This window comes from Gavialis gangeticus, unplaced genomic scaffold, assembly GCF_001723915.1.
Source record: "Gavialis gangeticus isolate Ggan-Ray unplaced genomic scaffold, GavGan_comp1, whole genome shotgun sequence".
Classification (NCBI taxonomy): domain Eukaryota; kingdom Metazoa; phylum Chordata; order Crocodylia; family Gavialidae; genus Gavialis; species Gavialis gangeticus.
Window position 1 is genome coordinate 122,851,519 of NW_017729024.1, and position 20,252 is coordinate 122,871,770.

At 41.7% G+C, this 20,252-nt stretch overlaps 1 protein-coding gene across 2 annotated transcripts in view; it reads right to left on the minus strand.

The window, feature by feature from the left end:
- SMARCA2 (SWI/SNF related, matrix associated, actin dependent regulator of chromatin, subfamily a, member 2) overlaps nt 1-20,252 on the minus strand; it is a 223,346-nt gene that overhangs the window by 201,060 nt on the left and 2,034 nt on the right. For both annotated transcript variants that reach the window (XM_019517644.1, XM_019517646.1), the window contains 2 exons: nt 11,042-11,302; nt 2,912-3,041 (listed from right to left, as the gene is read on the minus strand). In XM_019517644.1, coding sequence (XP_019373189.1) covers nt 2,912-3,041; nt 11,042-11,266 — 355 coding nt within the window. In that variant the 5' untranslated portion in view covers nt 11,267-11,302. Of the gene's footprint in view, nt 1-2,911; nt 3,042-11,041; nt 11,303-20,252 lie in introns of those variants that run through there.

The following is a 20,252-nucleotide window of genomic DNA, read 5'->3' on the forward strand; positions in this document are numbered from 1 at the left end:
CCCACCCATCATTCTTGACAGGCAATTCATTCGTATATATATATAATTGTTCTGAAAGTTGCATGTGAGAACACTGTACTTGCAACAAAGCTTGCTCCTTAAAATGAATGAAAAAAATAACTTTTTAACGATGCTGCATCATTTAGGGGAGTTTGAAAGAGGATGGAGCTAGCCTGTTCTCAGTGGTGACAGATGACAGAACAAGAAGCAATAGTCTCAAATTGCAGCAAGAGAAGTTTAGTTAGATGTTAGGAAGTTTTTTCTCTCTAGAAGGGTAGTAAAGCACTGGAACAGGTTACTCAGAGAGGCTGTGGACTCTCCATCCTTGGATGTTTTTAAAAACCAGCTAGAAAAAGCTTTGGCTGGGATGATATAGTTGGGCATGGTCCTGCTTTGAGAAGGCAATTGGACTAGATGACCTCCTGAGGCCTCTTCCAACCCTAATTTTCTATGATTTACACACACACACACACACACACACACTTTGGTTAGTCTACAAGGTATAATTCCACCCTGTCTTCTACTTGACTTCAGACTAACACAGCTGTCTCTGCAATAAGAGACAGACAGACAAAAAAAATTCTTCCCTCTCTAGGCCCCTAAAACAATATCATGAGCACATACACTTTATTAGAATTAGAAGCAGAAATTAAGTATGTGGGGTATCTTAGACAAGGAACCTGCCATGCGGGAGAGCCCAGTTTGATTCCCGTACCCACATAATACAGCTATCAAGGCACCGAACTCCCAGACTCGGTCATGTCCCTGGATTCTGTCTCAATGGTCTGAAGCAGGAATGGAAGGTCTGGGCAGCCTCCACTCTTCCATGCTCCTGCCTAGGTGTATGTGTCAAAGGTCTGGGTGACCTGTCATGCATATACCATGATCCAGAAGGATCAACAGTTGCCATTAGAGGGAGAGACAAGGATCATTGCCATGTTGGGAGGGATCACACTCTGACACTTAGATCTTCCCTAAGATTCATCATAGGAAGAATCACGATTGGAAGAAGGCAGCTTCATGCCTGCTGCTGGAATAGGTTTTTTTGGCAAATGCCTATTAAAAACTTATGCTGGAATCTGGTTTCATGTTTCTAATTGGAAGAAGGCCACTGCAGTCTCTCTTTTTTAAGCACTTAAGTGTCCCCTTTCTTCACTGAACCTGAGCACCTCACAAGCTTTAATGTGTGTATCCTTTCAACAGTCTCGAAGGGGAAGGAAATGCTGTCCCCTATACTTCACAAATGAGGAACCAAGGCATATACAGTATTACTTACACAACTGGTCTGAAGCCAAACTGAAAGATGTGGCAGAATAGGGAGCTGAATTTAGTCTCCCCAGTTCAGGCTAGCCCCATAATGAAAAGCTCATCTTTCCTTTCACTATCTATCTCTACTGCACATTCAAAAACGCAAGGGTTTATTTAAAGTACAGGTATCAAAGATATGGCCCACAGGCCAAATACAGCCTACTGAACCACATCACCTGGCCCCCACTGCTGCCCCTGGGTCTTGAGTGGACCCACACACGCTGAACTGGATCTGCACACAGGGCCCAGAACAGGCGCCACACACAGCACCCACTCTAGGACCCACACCACAAGCAGCAGCCACACATATCCAGTCCTGAACTCCCCTACCCACCCATGTGCCAGATCCAGCATCTGCATCCCTTGTTTCAGCCAGTCCAGGGTAGATGCAGCAGGCAGCACAGGTCCCAGAGCAGATCTTGCATGCAGCATAGTCCCAAGCCGGCCAGAGTAGCCACTGAATCTGGTATGTAGGGGGCGGGCGTCTGTGGGTTCTCCTCACAGTGCCCACTCTGGCCAGTCCAGGACATACAATGCATGTAACATCTACTCCAGACCACCTGAAGCAGGCAGAGCCACCCTTAAGGGTAGGCGACATGAGCAACCATCCAGGGCACCGTGGTCAGGAGGCACCAACCATGCCACTCTGCCCCATCTCACCCCACCCCACCCAATCCCTGCCCCAAACAGAAGTGGTGCCCAGCCCAGCCCAGCAGGGGCCAGCCAAGCCCATTCACCACCCCCACCCCCATGAAATCCCCTCATACAATCTCAACTCAACCATGTGAGCCAGCACTCCGTCCCTCCCCATAAAGCAGGTAAGTGTTCTGTTCCGCTCTGGTGCCCCCCCATCACTCCACACTTGGGCAACCCCAACCCCATGCCAGGCTCAGGTGGCAGCAGAACATGTCCCTGCCCTCACCACAGCAGCCTTCTGGATGCAGCCTACCCTGGCAGCCTGCCAAGGGGCAAGGGGTAACAAGGGGCAGGGACAGGGAAGGAGCTGTCTGCCTGCAACTTGGGAGCTACTATCTTTGAGGAGTTGCTGTCCCTGAGGCTGCCACTACTCAGGAGAGCTGGGCCGGGCAGTGTGGGTGAGGTGGCACCTGCTCCAGTCCTGGTGCCTCTACCCATCCATCCATCCACCTCTGTCTGCAGCAGCACCAATGAAGTGCTGGGGGCAGAAACCCAGATGGTGAGGGGGCACCAAAATACAAGTCCGCCTAGGTCACCATTTTCCCTAAGGCTGGCTCTTGGAACAAGCACTGCAGGTAGCACGCGTCCCAGACCAGCCAAAGTATACACCATGGGTGCTGGATCTAGCAAGGGAGGAGGGGGAGTCCATGACCCCATCCAACCCTCAGGGATGGCCCCATGGCATTCCTTCAGCCTGTGGACCAGTCCTGCATAATTCATCTGGCCAGGTAAGTCTGACACCCTTGATTTAAAGAAATACTTTTTCCAAAGGTCACAGTTTTATCCTTCCCAAACCATGTACAAAACTAACTGGGAAACTTGGCACAAAAGAGTTAAAGCTTAGTGTAAGTTGTAAGAATAAAAAAAGAAAGCCATATTTTGTATTGCATATAAAACTAGTATTAACCTTGGCTATGTTGATCCATGGGACTCTGAGGTGGGCCCATTCCAGGGTGAGGTGGTCGCATACTTGCACTCTTCATGGAGCTACAGTGCATATCGTCAACCATTCCTTTGTCATGCAAGCCGTCAATGGACTGCAAAATGAAAACAAACACAGATTTACACTGAGGTAGTGTACAAGTCCTCCAAAACAACTACAAAATATTAAATGCCAATCACACAAATATGTCATAAATAAAGAAATAGACAACTTAAAGACTGAAAACCTCTCCTTGGTCTTATTGCAAATAGTTAAAATAAGTGTCTTCTGGAGTCTTTCTATTGGGACAACAGAGCATAACTTTAAAGCATTCTTAAAGGACTTCACACCCCCTCCCTCCCTTTCCTTTCTCCACCTCCTCCCCCAGCTGCTTAGGCAATTTCAAGGACTGCAAACTAGAGACAAGCAGCACTCTGTTTGGACAGTACTTAAAGAAGTAAATTGGGCAGTCCTCCTATTACGAAGTAGTGAAATACCAACCACTTAAGCAAGTACAATCCGTGGCTTTGGCTGAAATTAAATTAGTTATTTTTAACCCACCCTTTGCCTTGCAGTCTCTGCTGTAATGAAATACCCCAAATGCCATTTCTTTCTTGACATCAAGATTGCACACAGGAGAGGATGTAGTCACCACATAACTGCATCCAACGCAATCACTGCCACTCAATCATATTCTGGAAGGTAAGCAGGACCAGCAGGACCTGGCTCCATCCCAAGATGGCCAAGAAGAAAGAAAGGAAAAGTCTGAGCCAAGAAAAGGGAACCTGCGGTCAGGAGCCAATGCTAGGGGAGAGACGACTGGAGAACAGAAGAGAGACATGTATGATAAAGTGGGTAAAAATAGATGAGGGAGAGGAAGGTCGTATCAGAAGAATGAAAGGGGCTTAAAGAGAAAATTAGATATCTAAGTGAAAAAAATAATCAGCAAATCACTAGCCAAAAGGTATGTTCTATTTGTTAGCTGTAGTTAAAGTGTACTTGGGGTCTGGAGGTAAGAAAGAGGTAAGAATTTTTCATTTTTCCCCTGCCTGCAGAAGAAGCTCTCCCTTCCTTGTCAAGTGACCAAATGCCTGAAGATCTTATAGGCCCTGCTCTGGACACTGCATGTGTTAGCTGCAATTTTTAACTCTCAGAAAGTGCACAGATAAAGAAGTGAAGAAATTTAGTCTGAGGGAAAACAGGAGCAACAAAAAAGAAGTTAAGAAAAGACTGTATCAAGTTAAAGGAGATGAGAAAGGAGAGATTGTATCTTTGTAGGCAGTACTTTTTACAGATTTTAAATGGATCTGGTTGAAAATTATATTTTTCACAGACAGAAATTCAAACACACATACCAATTTTAATTTTCTTTTAAAACTTTAACCTGCATTTTATTTTCTACCTAACTGGCTAAATTTGATTACAAAGTGATGAGAAACTAACATTTCCCCACCCCCACATGAAGATGATGTTTAAAAAATACAAAATAAAAAAGGAAATAAAGGTTATGTCTCCTTTTGATTCAATATTTCATTAAGAGCATTACAGAAGGCACAGAAACAAGATGCTTTGCAAAAGTTCCTACATCATTTTAAAAAGGCTTTAAAATTTTTCCCCACACCAATACCTAGGAAAAAAATGGATCAATTTTTATGTTGGTTTGGCTTTTCCAAACAAAAACCAACAAAAGAAACTAGAAACCCCTCACCATTTTGAAGCACAAGTCTGGTAGACTTCCGAAAAAACAGATTTGCAGTACTTAATTCACAGGTTAAAACAACAACAGATAAGTGCTACACTAACCACACAAAGGCCTGTTTGAGCCCAAGCTCATCTCTAGTGCAAGTCCATGAACATGAAACAGTCACACTAAAGTGGAGTTTAACCCTAAGTGTTTTGATGTTGAAAGACCAAAGTCCCTACAAGCAGACTTGGAGAGTAGGAGGTGATATACACACAAAACGGGTCTCCTCTACACAATAAGGATCTAGCTACAGAAAAAATGCCTGGTGTGACTGGATGTTGCTGCTCTGTCCTAACAGGTGACGGGGAAGGAGGTTCCATGGCAGTTGGCCGGACAACCCTGACAGGAACATGGAGCCAGAAGACCAAAGATGGGGGAAGGAACCCCGTCCCTCCCTATTCATGAGGGGAAATGTACTAAAAAACAGAAGGGAATAAAAGAATTGGTATGAAACAAGCCAACTGTCAAAGGGAAACAAATGTATGTTCACAGCATCACTAGAGTCAATCCAGGACAGAGTGATTTTATCTGTGAAAAGGTAGAGGAATTTTGTTTATAGGGACACATTCAGACCAAACCAAAAAACCTCTACGCAAAAAAACAACAGCAATGCAAATGCTTCCATGTTTTCATAAAACCTAACGACATGTGACAAAATTCTCTGGTGTCCTTAAGGAATATAACCCAGACATTATACTACTGCATGAGAACCTGAAAGTGAAATGCACTAGAGGAAAAACTAGCCAAAGTAAAACTGATTACTCTATTTTTATGACTCTATTTAAACAAAAAACAGTTTTAATGAAGATGGTACTTATAACTTTGGTGAAGAAACTTGTCTTCTCAAGTACCATTTTATCCTGATAGCATTCGTTCCTCAGTACACAGAAGTCTTATTCAATATAATAGACAGAATGTAAGTCAATACAAATTGTGAGGCATTACTTTTCTTTCCTACAAATTTTTGAGCAACTGCCTAGTTTAATAGGTTGATTATAGATTCATTCATAGATTCATAGATTCATAGATTAAGGGTCGGAAGGGACCTAGTAGATCTTCTAGCCCGACCCCCCACCAGGGCGGGAGAACAACAAAAAAACCCCAAAAAGAGAAACGGGACTCAAATGAGTCCAGCCAGGTAGGCATCCAGCCTCTTCTTAAAGACCCCCAGGGTAGGGGCCAGCACCACTTCCCTTGGAAGTTGGTTCCAGCTCCTAGCCGCCCTAACTGTGAAGTAGTTTTTGCGGATGTCCAATCTATACCTCCTCTCCATCAACTTGTGCCCATTACTCCTTGTTATGCCAGCGGGCGCTAGGGGAAACAGCGTCTCCCCCAAACCCTTCTGGTCCCCCCTAGTGAGTCTATAGACGGTCACCAGGTCCCCCCTCAGCCTTCTCTTGTGGAGGCTGAATAGGTTCAGGTCCCGCAGTCTCTCACTGTAGGGTCTGCCCTGTTGTCCCCGGATCATGCGGGTGGCCCTCCTCTGGACCCTCTCCATGTTGTCCACATCCCTCTTGAAATGTGGCGCACAGAACTGGACACAATACTCCAGCTGTGGCCTGACCAGCGTCGCGTAGAGGGGGAGGATCACCTCCTTGGCTCTACTCGAGATGCACCTGTGGATGCATGACAAGGTCCGGTTAGCCCTGCCAACCATGACCTCGCATTGTCGGCCCATGTTCATCTTGGAGTCAATAATGACTCCAAGATCTCTTTCTGCCTCCGTGCTCTTGAGTACATAATACATACCCAATACATAATAAAAAATAATCTCTCTCATATAATCCCCATCTACCTCTACTCAACTTCTCCACACTCTTAATGGTCCCACCCAATTAAATTGTATAAAACATTTCCACAAGAGCAATGTTGGGTAGGAATAAGTCCCACAGCACCAATGTAACCATGTCCCCCTACCTGTGTCTCAGGGGGATGAAGAAGATTACATTTCACTTAGGTACTAATTACCATGGAAAATAGGCAAAGCACCAGAGCTTGAACTATCTTTTAATAAAATTATCAAATGTAAGAGCTGCTTTCCATTGTTCTCCATAAAAAGCATTAGTGGGGAATGGGCTGTATCTTGTAACTGATGGTTCTAAAAAGTGAAATTGTATGGGAGGCCTCAATTATATGTAGACCCACATAACACTGCCATTTACAGAATCCATATTTAGGCAATGAATAAATCTATGGAACTTGTATTTAACTACCCTTTGTTTTACATTCAGTACCCAAGGTCATTTCACAATTCATGTTGCATCGTGATTGCTTACAGATGAGGTCTTGTCAGTTTGCAAGTGGTCTAAGAGTCAAGCTGGGTTCTTTTTGGATGATGTATCATCATAAAGATTCTTCAAGCCAAATGCTGAAGTACCTGCAAGCTGCCAGTATAACTGTGCAGGTTTAACTGAAGGCATAACTGGAGGACAAAGTTGTTACATAGCTGGTCCTTGCAACTGGGACTTTGCCAGCAATTTTGTTAATCATGTATGAGCAAGAGAAAAATCCATCAGTTCTCTGGGGTTGACTCATAAGTTCTTTGTTTTTTACACTAAACCAAGCATGCATACAGGAAAAAGACATGTTAGATAAGAAGGTGCCATTTTCTGCTATTTTTCTGACTAGACCACCACTTCAAGGATTTTTAAAATAGCAAATGTATGCAGCTCTGTTAACTAATAACATTAGCAGAAGAAACCACTTGCTCTCTGTCCTGTTAGAACAGCTAAGTTTCATAGATTCCATAGACATTAGGGCTGGAAGGGACCTCAGAAGTTCATCAAGTCCAGCCCCCTGCCCCAGGGGCAGGATGTCAGCAGGGATCATAGGATCCCAGCAAGATAAACATCCAAATGTCTCTTGCAGGCGTTCAATCTATGTGCTTTAACCACCGCCAGTGGTAGTCTATTCCAACCTTCGGGGCTCAGACAGTAAAGAAGTTCTTCCTTATGTCCAGCCTGAAACGGCCATGCAAGAGTTTGTGACCATTCGACCTTGTCATCCCTTGGGGCGCTCTGATTAACAGACGCTCCCCCAGATCCTGGTGAGCACCTCTGATAAACTTATAGGTGGCCACCAGATCACCCCTGAGCCTGTGCTTTTCCAGGCTGAAGAGTCCCATGGCTCTCAGCCTCTCATCATATTAAGTGAAGTGGACTAAAATCAGTATTAATAAATACCACATCTGTGTGCAAAAATCCTACTTTTTGTTCAAGTTTGCATAACTCACTTCTTACAAAAAGCCTAATTCCTGCTTATGACATTACACACAATTATTAGTTTACAGGTTATGGTCAACAGTAAATATATGGCCACAGTAAACATATTGACACTGCCCTAAATGATACATGCAGAACTATAACAGGCTGCCTAAAACTCACGTCTGCTCTCTGCCTATACGCATAATCCAGCATAGCGCCCCCTTACATCAGGACAAAGGAGCAGGCGACACTGACCGGCAGGTACAAGAGTCAGATGACTGCTACCCATGTACCAGTCATCAACCAGTGCACCGTCATCTCTCATCAAGAAATAGCTTTTTGTCCTCTAGCACACCATTGACTGCACCACCCGAATCAGCCAGAACTACCCACTGGCAAAAAGAATGGTAGAATCTAGGCAACACAGCTGTTGAATGGAGTCAGCAAGGAATTGCCCCCAGTGAGGAGTTAGCATCTGGCTCCAACTACAAATGGCAAACATGGCAGAGCCTGAACAGATTAAGAGTGGGTCTCAGAAGATGCAGCTTTCTCATGAAAACATGGGGCCGCTATGCAAACAATCAATGTGGTTATCAGGAGAAGCAAACCACAGATTATCACCGGAGATGTCCTGTAGCACCGCAGTGCACCTCACAAGATCGGGAAACACCAGCACCAAAAGCAGTGGCCTGAGCAGAATATTGGGAACAAACCAATATTGGGAAAGGTTGGACTGGAGATATGAAGCAGCAGCACATGGTCAGAAAGTCACAAACTAAGGAATTCTGTAGCAGGGGAAAATGAAGTGCAAAATACTCTCTCATTCAAAGATATGCAGTCTACATAAAGATCTATTTACCTTTTATTGATCGTATTGTTTTTCTAGTTACAAAATATATGCAATTAGGCAATGCTTGGCTGTTAACTCATCTCTGATCAAGGAATAACTCAGAATGATTTTAATGATAATCTGATTAATAGGCAAAAAGATTATTCCAGAAAGGGGAGGAGATAAATTAATTTATTGTAGCTGTTTTAATTATAACACCTAATATAGAATAAGTTACTGTGGACAGGATTTGTGGTTGTTTTTGAAACGTATAGCCATTCATTTTCAAACCTTGCATTGCTAAATATGAATTGTAGGAGTTATTAGTATTTATAAAATGATGTTAACAAAACATAAAAAGTTACTTGTATTTCTGTACAGAATTTAAAGGAAATATACGGGATATATCAAGTGAATGAAGGGTCTGAGTGGAAAGTAACTTTTATTTTTGTGTATGAACTTTATTTCTTTTTAAAAAATGCCACACTCCACAGATTCCTCATAAATAATTTGCTGCGTTCAGATATGACTACACAGCCAAAAAGAAGCTATTGATTAAGTAGGTCAATCTGTGATCACAAGTAGTTGCTATCATGCTGGACATACATAACCTAACCAGGGATAAAAATTCCATTTTCAAAAAAATCCCTTAGGTGCTCTTGAACATTTTATCTGGGTTTATACCAACTGACCACCATTGTGTCAGCTATCCAGCTATCTAAACCCTTACAATCATGATGAAACACAATCAAGCTTCTAGATAAAAACAAACCCAAAAGATCCCCTTCACAGGATAAGTCTTTCTACTGCAGACCACAGAGTAGCAGCAGCAGACTCTTTCCTCTTCTGTAAAGTTCTTGAACTCTATAGACGAACTCTGTATTGTTAAAGTTTTCCAGGCATTTTTTTTTTTAATTCTATTTTAAAGACAACTATTGAAGGAAGTTGAGGTCATATTCAAAAGTTTGAGATGTATTAGGTACCAGAGTTTTAGAAAATGCACACATCTAAAAATGCCCCACTTGCATAAACTTTAAGCATGGCACTGACTGACGTATAACTGACAATAATTCACCCTTTTACATATGAAAACTGCAGTAGTACAATGAAATCAGGAGCATCCTCAACTCCCAGTGATCGTTTGGCTCTTCAGTGCCCTGGACCAGTAACTTTCAGTCACCCACTATGTTTCTGTTTTACTGAGTATCTCAATGATGAAACATTTTAAGGTAAAAGTGTTGGCTAATGTCACATCCTTATTTATAACTCTAAATAACATATTGACTGAATGGTCCATGAAGGAGCAGGGCAATCTGAAGAGGTTTACATTTCATAGGTAGGAATTTTTTTTTCTAAAGTTTCTTTAATAGGTTTATTTTTGAACTGTAATTTGAATACTGTTCTATAGCCTTATAACTGACAGCACAATTTCAATTTTTCTCAGCAAGAATCACCAAAATATATCAAACTAATCTCTTGTCCTTTTAAAATTTTAAGAGTGTTTGTGTACATGAAGAGCTATAGGAACTTTACCTTAGTAAAGGTAAAGGTAAAGGTAAGGTACTAAGGTAATGTAAGGTAACTTTACTAAGGTAAAGTTCCACGGTAACTTTACCACATAGCCAAAAAGAGGAAGGACCACATGGAAGAAAATTCTCAAAAAGAAATTCCAAGCAAAGACATTTATCAATATCTTAACGAACTGCTGATTGAGAAATTATTTAAGTGCATGCAGGCCTTTAAGCATGTAACAAGTCCGACTCAAGATTATTCATGCGTTTAGAATTACACTTGTTTTAAGTGCCTTAAAATGGGACAAAGCCTACATAAATTAACTTGAAAACAAAAGTTTTCATCACTATGAAAGATTAAAGAAATAGGACTTTTAAGATGCAAAAAAGCAAAGAAAGGAGGGAAACCCTATTAAAATGCAAAATTGGAGCAGAATGCTTCCAAATGGGATTAATAAAATGCTTCTATGATGTAACATACAGTTATAATTAGAAAAGACTGCCAGAATGGCCTTGCAGTGATACACATTTATTTTCTAGCAAGGAGCACCATACCAAAATGTTGCACTTTACAAGTCTGGGTGAAGATCTGTCTAACCACAAACACTGCAGCTCAAACTGGTATCTGAAAAATCTCAAGCTGTGTTTGATCTCATTTGTGCATCATCTCCAGTAATAAAGATGGAATCCAAATTCAGCTGGTAGTTTTGCTAGTGATGCGAAATAGAATACAGTTTGCTGCTCTGCAGGGCTGACAGCAGTAAGAGCAGGTTTTTGTCAATAGCTGTAACTCTGAGAATCACAGCACTCACTTGGAGAAATAATTACCTTGTGCATTTGGTGCATGCCTTCCTGTGGATAATCAGTAGGCCCCATAGTTGGCATCGGATGCGGGACAGTGGGAGGTCCAGGACTTGGCCCCATCATGCTGTGCACTGAACCTGGGGATGGTCCAGGTCCTGGGCTAGGTCCTAGAATTGGTCCAGGTGATGGACCTGGCCCTGGAGAAGGGCCAGGATGAGGCATTGCGCCAGGGTCTGTTGGCGTGGACATCTATTTTCCTTCTTTCTTCCAATCAACAGAACAGCTCTAAAATAGAAACAAAAATAAGTATTTCCTATGTAACATCAAAATAAATGGAGCACAAACAGTAAGCATCTACTCTTGGAAAAAAGTTTTGATGAGCACTTTACACCCGCTCTGGCCTCCCCCCTCCCCCGCCACCCCGGCCCTTTTCTTCAGCAGAAAATGTGCCAGTAATCTTCAACATAATGCACTAACCTACCCATCTTTGAAAAAGGTCAGTGGAATGACAAAGAAACAAGACAGTTCAAGGAAGTTCTGGATATTTATAGATCACCCCCAGAACAAAGTATTTGTTAGACTGCAGGAACATCCACTAGAGAATGTAAATTTTAAGTGAATTAACTTGTTAGCACAAAAAGTTATAAGTTAGAGGAGGACTCCAAGTTATGAAGTCAGAGAGGAAGCATTATTGGAGGCACTCCACAGAGCCTTAGATATGACTGACATTATTATTTAAGAGTCATAATGATGCAGGGAAACAAGAATGAAAAAATGAGAAAGGACCCTTACACAATACAGATTTTAAAAATATATTAAATATAGGACACCTATTTGGTTACCTCTCTATGCAGTAATAATATCAACTGAAACCCGCTACGGACGATGGATTGCTTTGGTACAACTCTGTTTCCAATTCACTTGAGGGGTTCTGCTGATGTCACAAGCCATGAGAATGTAACTCAAGTGGCTTATAAAATGACAAGAGCCCAGAGAACGAATTATAGTCCTTAACTCACTGGAGAGCCAACTATTACTATTTATTTCTGCATCCTTAACAAAACAAATGGAAGCAGGCTCTAAGTTTGAATCTTTCATCTTCCCATTCACACGATGAAGTTTTGTCAGTAGCTAACGTTCAGACCTTTTAGCTAACCTCTACCAAAGAAAGATTGTGCATTATAATGCAAAGACACAGATGTCACTGAACTCCACGAAAGGAAGTGATTAGGTTATTTCCCATTGTGGCTTGTCCAGAAATAACAATAAATGTAATTAGAATTACCTAAAACCAAAAAAATAGGGATCTCTCTAAATCATAGATTGCATATTTCATAGACATTAGGGCTGAAAGGGACCTCACAAGATCATCAGGTCCAGCCCCCTGCCAAAACGGCAGGAGGTCAGCTGGATTCAGATGTCCCCAGCAACATAAGCATCCAGGGTTTAAAAAAGAAAATGTAAGCGTAGTCTATTTTGATACCATTCTGTAAGCATTAACATAATTCTTCAAGGGAAGGTAGATGGGTCAAGGAACTGATAATGAAACAAAGTTTTGTTTGTTTGGTCTTCCAGACCTAGATTCACAGCACCCAAAATAGGTAGTCACTGAACTTTATTATCCTCCGGGACTGTTCAGTGACCTTTGTGAAAGAAGTGCTCTCAATCCTGTTACAAGAAAACTGGTATAAAACCATCACCAGAATTGTCATTCCAAGTAGCAAAATCAACAGAGAGGCCAAGTGCCAAATGGACAAAAGAAGACAAACTACCTTTCATGGACCCTACCAAGTCCCAGAGAAGAGACCCACTAGCAAAATGATACAGGGAAGGTCCCACTGGTATGACACTCCTGGATGGGCCATGCTGTTTCTGTTGCATGGACAAGGAATTTAAAGTTTACAGTATTGATTACCTTTCTCCTTTTGCCAGTTTTGTGTGTCTTTGATAAATCAATTGTATTTATGTCATACAAATAGAAAAGCCTACTACATTAAGAAAATATTTCCTTATCCCCCATGTTTTCAGTCGGGAACAAAAAGTGTTTAACAAGCCTGAGTTTAGAAACTCTTGATTATTATGTTTTATAATCTAATTCTCTGTCCTGATTCAGGGCAACAAATTAGAACAAGTACTACTGAACTCACTTAAAATAAACTACCTTGGGAGCCTATGCCTTGCAGGGGAAGACATGGTGATACCTCTGAAGCTTCACAGTTCAAAACAAAAGGTAACAACAGAACACCACAGGGGCTAATTAGTACCTCTCAATCCCACAGCATTGCCGCAAAAGGAATCGCGCTTTAAAATTATCACAACTGCATACATGGGGTTATAGCTTCTTAGAAGGGTCCTTGTAATTTGACTGTCCTTGGGACAAAATATTGCCCCACAGTAAAAGAGAGGAGGAGGTATAAGGAAAGAATAAACAAATGGGGAGATTAAACATAGAGGAAGATATCCCCCATGCAAGAAAGTGCTGCCACACTCACAGAAGGACCCTTTTTTTGTTAAGCCTCCCTGTATCACAGCAGTCAAAAGTCAAATATTTTAACAAGGCAAAACCTAGCACCAGCACCTCCATTAAAACTAAATTTAAGTCACCAGCTATGCAATCAATGAAAGTATTTATTGTACTTTTACATCACACTGCATCCTTACGTGCAGAATCTCATGTGTTATTTTTATGTAAACCTGTCCATTAGAAATAATACTAATAAATTTAACATTAAAATCTCCCCTCACACATACATTTATTTCAAACTTAATTTTGAGTTTTCATAAAAATTAACTGGCCTCAGTTACAGCTCCATTAAAGTTGCAAGGTTATTTATATGAACATTAAAAAGTTCTTGTAGGCAAACTTGGAAGATTTAAATTCCTGTCTAGCAGATTACCAACTGCCTAAACTGTAAAAATAATCACTACCAGAGGCCAATCCTGCTGCACTCCTTGCTCCAAATCAAGTGCTTTAATTTTATTTTTGGTAAGAGGGGATAAATTTATCCAATCTTGTAGGATAACATTGTGGAATCTTCTTAAACATACTTTTATTCAGAAAGTTTATTTTAAAAAGAACATGCTTATTATAACTTCTTGGTATAGAAAACCTAACCTCTTAAAGGCACATATAACAATGTCTACAGCCTAGCCAAGGGCACACAACAATTTAATATAAGGTGGTCATCCATCTGATAAAAGTAATCCTAAAATGAGGGTGCAGTTTCCCTGTTATGAAACAGAACAGACTGAATTCTACTATTCCAATTGAGGATGAAGCATAATAGCTAACGAGCTTATGGTTGAATTTGTTCTGAGAATCTCTCTTTTTGTTTAACAAGGCTGGGATTGTCAACAGAGCCTAAAGAAGTTAGACACTCAATTCCCATTTAAATTCAAAGGTAGTTGGCAATCGAAATTCTTTGGTTTCCTATGAAATTCAAAAACCAGTGTTGAAAGCTAAATTTGGGTGCAAGATTCCATGTACAACTTCTGTTGGCTGTGATTAAGATTCTGTTTAGAGAAGCAGACAAATCATGGTCAGAACAGACAAATTTGTTCGGACTGGGAATTAACCTTTATTTCAGAAATGAGAAAATGTATAAATGTTTCCAACTGTATTGTAAGCATACTAGTAAAAACCCAGAACATTTCCTCTGCCTCTAATGGTAAGGACTAAGACCCAGACGTTCATTTGTATAAAGTCACATAACCACCACTGATTTTTGGCTACTTACAGATGCCAAAAAACAAACAAACAAAAAATGGCAAGTGTAATGCATACCCAGAAGAGGTATGGCATTAGTTTGACCCATCTATATAGATTGCATACTTCAGCAGGTAAACCCTCCACTTTTCACCAGCTATTCTCAATCCCTTCCCCCCCACCCTCCTGTCTCTCATCCTTTGACTACAGCCACTTTCATTCCCCTTCCCCCCCACCTGTCTCTCACCTACTGACCACCTCAATTTACATTTTAACTGACTGGCTTTCTTGCATACAAACTGGCCTCTGGCTGCTTTACCAATCCATCCAGGAAGAGCACAGACCATCTGCAGTCGCTTCCTCAGCCTAACGAAGGGTGTTTGTGCCCAAAAGCTTGCTTAGAAGAACGTTTCCAATTATTTGAGTTGGTCTAATAAAAGATATCTGATTTACCCAAAGAACCGTGTCTGCCACACTTCAGCAGGGCGTTTTGGTGCTTTTATCTAATAGCTGATTCAATCCGCTATTAGATAAAACTACCAAAAAGCCCTTCTGAAGTGCCTGATCCATACAGAAGCTGGGAAGCCACGTCAAACTAAAGTGCTTCCTCTTCTTGTAAAGTGCTGGATTTTTTTTCACATCTGTCAGCACCCTAAGTGTCCAAGTTTGCAGTTCTCAGGGCTCCTACAGATGTCAGACTATTGCAGTAACAACCTGGAAAAGACCCTCCCCTTTTCTGAACTGTAAACCCAATTTCCATTCTAGCAGTCATTTACATTAGGATTGAAAAATTTCTTCTATGAAAGCCACCAAACAAAGGGCCAGATCATTTTTACCAGCTATAAAACAGAATACAAAGATGTTCAGCCACATGCCATGCTCTCCTCTTCTACATACAAGGGGAACGCCCCCTCCCATCCAATAAAGAACCTCTTGTGTCTGGGTCCATACTGAGGGAGGATGTAATGCCACAACTGATTACATGGATGTATGGGGGCATCTCACAGACCATCGTTGCATCCCTCAGAGGCAAGATCCAGGAAAGAATCCTTGTTAATGTGACTTCAACTGAGCTAAATGGGGAGAGGGGAGGATAACAGAAAAGGCAACATCCACATGATCCCTATAGAAGAACATGGCCTCCTGGGGACCTGTCACCCTTGCAGCCATGCTCCGCAGCCCTTTGTGGACCACAAGAGCTGACAGAGTAAATGTCTGCATTCTGTAGAATTCAAATGTGTTACGAACACCAGATAAATCCTTGAAAGGGCTGACACGATTGCATCGTGTTCTTGCTAACACATTCTGAACAATACAGAACTTTCATCTGCATTTGTGTACTTACTGGTTTGATTTTAGACACCAAAAACATCTGAGTACATTACATATTATAACCTGGAGGCAACCAGGACACAGATGATAGCTCCACAGCAGGAAAAGGTTCAAAAGATACTCTCTGATAGAAGCAGTCTTAACTAAACCCAAACAAAAAGGCCAAGCAAGCAACAAGTGGCCATAGCTAATTGGGAATCCCCAAAACAGAGGGACATACAAAAGAATTCAGAGATTGTAGAATTTTATGACATGGGATAAATATACTCAAGCAAAAGATGGAGCTACCAGTATTTTCAATTTCTCTAGATGATTTGCCTCAGTTTTTTTCCAGACTGAGGCAAGCTAGACTGAGTCAAAGCCAGGTTGTTATCAGCCAGATCCCCTGCCTTGGCCAGATATTGGAAAACATGGAAACTGCACCATTTGGATCTGATGAAAAGGCAACATAGACCTGAGGGTCAGGAGCACGCTGATAACACTGCGGTGCAGAACGCCTCTCAATATCCTTGTCACATCTATAGGAAAATAATTACCATTCCACCCATTTCCCAATTGAAATCCTGGCCTGGCAGGTGTTTTTGAAAAGATACAATAGAATGTCATGATACTTTGTTACTGGAAACAGAAAAACATGGGAGCACCTTTTCTACATCAACATGAAAAATAAGAATTGTGTTACTAACTTCTGACTTTTTTTAACTGAAAAAAGTCGGTCGCATACCTGAGACAAAGATTCTGAAAGGTTAAGAGTCCAGCAGTAAGGAAGACTGTGTCACTCAATAAAACAAACAAACTAACAAATAATTTGATATATTTTTATGTTACATTCCTATATAGCATTATACTATGATAGATATTTATTAAAATGCCCAATCAGTTGTTAAGCCAATAAAGAAATAGCGTCCAGAAAAACAACAGAAGCTGATAAAGGTGCATGTTCAACTCTTCAACGCGTATGAACTAGTGTAACTCCATTTTCTATCAACAGTTCCCTGTATTTAATATCAACTGGGGATCTGGCTCCATAGTTCAGGTACTTCATGAAAAAAATTCACTCCTGCACTCTAAACTGTAAGCAACTTTCCAAATTACTGAAGTTCAATAATTAGGCATAAGTCAATTAAATTGCCTATCCAGATGTTCAGAGCAAGTCCTCTCCCTCCCAAATCTGTATTTCTCTCAGCACTTCATGTGTAGACCTTAGTCTGCTTAAAGGGGGGACAGACAACTGACTCATGACTTTGCTGACTGGTTAGGGATTAAGTTTCCACATTGTGACCTTTTCCACAGGCATTAATCACAGTTATTGAACATCCTCTTCATGTCAGTTTCTGAAGAACAAAAGCCATAATTAGGAGGTGGGAAGAGGGAAAGGCAGTTGCTGTACTACTGAGGGGCATAGCCTGGCTTTGTCTTCATTTCAGAAAAAAAAGGGTTGTTCTTAATTCAAGTTAACTCAAGCTAAAATCTAAGGCCAGATCCAGCTAAAGGGCTTTACCTGTCCCAGCATCAAGACCAGGAAGCGAGGAGCTGTGCCAGAGCCAGACAGCTTTCAGCTGCGCCCATGCCACTGCTGCTTCTCATCACCCTTCCAGCTCCAGTCCAAAGCAGGCCAAGTGGCTTCAGCAGCACATCAGCAATGGGGGCAGAGGGCTTTCCCCACCCCTGCACTGGGGCCAGATAGCTGGGAGCAGTGCCCACATCACCAGTTTCTCCCAGTCACAGCTCCCCAGCAGCAGTGTGGGTGCAACTTCAAGCTGGTGGGGAGCTGTAACAAGGCCAGGCATCTGCAAACTGCATCAGCACTGCCCCAACTTCTCACCCTGACCCCATCTGCAGCATGGATGCAACTTCCAGCCAGTGATGAGTTGCACTGGGGCAGGGCAGCTTCCAGCTGTGCTTGCACTGCAGCCAAGGGCAGGGAGAGGGTGAGAAGCAGCAGCAGAGGCAGTTTGCAGATGCCTGGTCCCAGCACAGCTACCCACTGGCTGGAAGCTGCTCCCATGCCACCATGTAGCAGGAGGCTCAGAAAAGCAGCAGTGGTGTGGGCGCAGCTTCCAGCTGCCTGGCCCCACCATAGGCATGGAGAAAGTGCCTGCTGCTGCTGCACCACAGAAGCCACCCAAACCATGCTGGATCAGAGCTGGATTGTTGCCCAGTTCCTGTCCTAGAAAGTCTGCTGTTGTGACAGCCCCTTCACCCAGCATTAATAAAATATAAGACCTGGCAGGAGCGGGTGGGAGGTGGAGGGGTGGCAGCAGGGCAACCTGTTGCTAATGAGGGGAGCAGGAAGGTCAGTAATAATAGATGCTTTCATAAGGAGGAGACCTTTACACATTTCCAACAAAAAAAAATCCAGCCACATCCCCAATTTTATAGTCATCTTATGTTTGTAAACTACTTAAGTTATGCATCTAAATGAGGACTTGCTCCTTTGCTCTCCCATCCTCTATTGTATTATCTTGCAAATAAGGCATAAGCTTCTATTTGATGTCAGTTTCATGACAAGTGATCTTTAATGTCATAATCCTGCATTTACTTCACAGGAGGATCAATCAGAAAGGAAAAAATTGGGTTGAGGAAGTGTGAAAGGGTGGAGGTCAAGGACGCTTGCTTTGTATACAAAGATCTTCAATAGCACCAAGAAACACAAACACAGAATAAAAGAATTTTAATTATTTGTATAAGCCTTCTCATGTGTGTTCCGAAATGAAAACTTCCCTTTAGAAAGGAGTCACTAGATCACAGTATTATTATTAATCAGGACCATAAAAAATTTCAGAAAGAAGTGCAGACTTTTTTTTAGTTACTACTGTGCACATTCTGATCTTAACTTCAAAGTCCAACAAAAAAACTAAAAAAAATACATTTGCAGATTTTAATTTAAGTTACAATTCTGTCAAGGATATATTAAATATAGGAAATGCTAGCTGGAACACTTTTTTCTTGTCAATCTCAAGCCTCAGGTGTTGGTCAAAGCACTTTTCAAACTTGACAAAAAATGCTCACAGACCACTTCAGAAATGAACAAAAGAAAAGATCTAAAGACTACTTTGAACACACTCTTGTGGTGCATATGTTCTATGAAACACCATAGTAATGCCAGTCCTAGAGCTGAGCCATGCCTCATGAGAGAAATACTGTATTTAATAAAGCATTACCCTCACCTGTCAAGTCCACATGTGTTACATGATACAGCTAACTGACTTTATTTAAAAATGCTCATTACCCATATAATCCCTTTGCTTTATATTACTGATGTATCACATATGGACACAAAAACCTGTCTCTAATCTTGTCCTTCTGGTACATCATTTCCCCCCCCCCCTCAAGTAACAAAAGGACAAAAGGAAAAAAGTCAGGGAGAATAATAGGCCAATTAGGTCCCCAAAGAGAAAAAGTGTGCCTTGATTTGCATAACAATGCATTCACTCACAGAGCAAAAGCTGCCCCACCTCCTAACATGTAGCTGGTATACTACTAAAGGAAGGGAATTCTGGTTTAACATTCATTGTCCAGAACTCCTGGTTCCACGGCTGGAACTAAGAAAGAGTGAAGAAAAGGATCTAAAATGCAGGCACAAGCACAAAGGGAACAAAGCTGGAAATGCTACATCACCCAGGCTGCTTTTGAAAGGAAATTAAAATGCCAGCTATAGATTGTTACCATTTTTACACAGACCTTGTGCCTGTAACTTTCTACCTAACTTATTCACCAACCACCTACAGCCACCACCCAGAAAGAATGGCACTCTTTCCTTAAAGGACTTTTGATTGACATGAAGGGGAAGACATGAAAGGAAACTGAAGAGGAGAACAAGGAAGGCAAACCAGCTCCAAGGCCAGCTCTAGCCTCACACTTTAGATTTAACCACAACACTTTTTTTTTTTTTTTTATGCTTCTCCAAAGCACATGCCCACTGCAGCAAAAAACCCCTCCTGGGTCAGGAACCCCCTGGCTGGTTTGGACTGGCTGCTCTCACACTATCACAGTCCTGTTGGGCAGGGAAAGAAAATGAAGACACTGTATATGTAAACACACACACACACAAACACAAATCACAAACCTGTTGGAGGAAAAGAAAATGAAGACACTATATATACATACATACATACATACATACACACACTCACACTATCACAATCCCTGTGGAGGAAAAGAAAATGAAGGTGCTATATACACACACACACACAC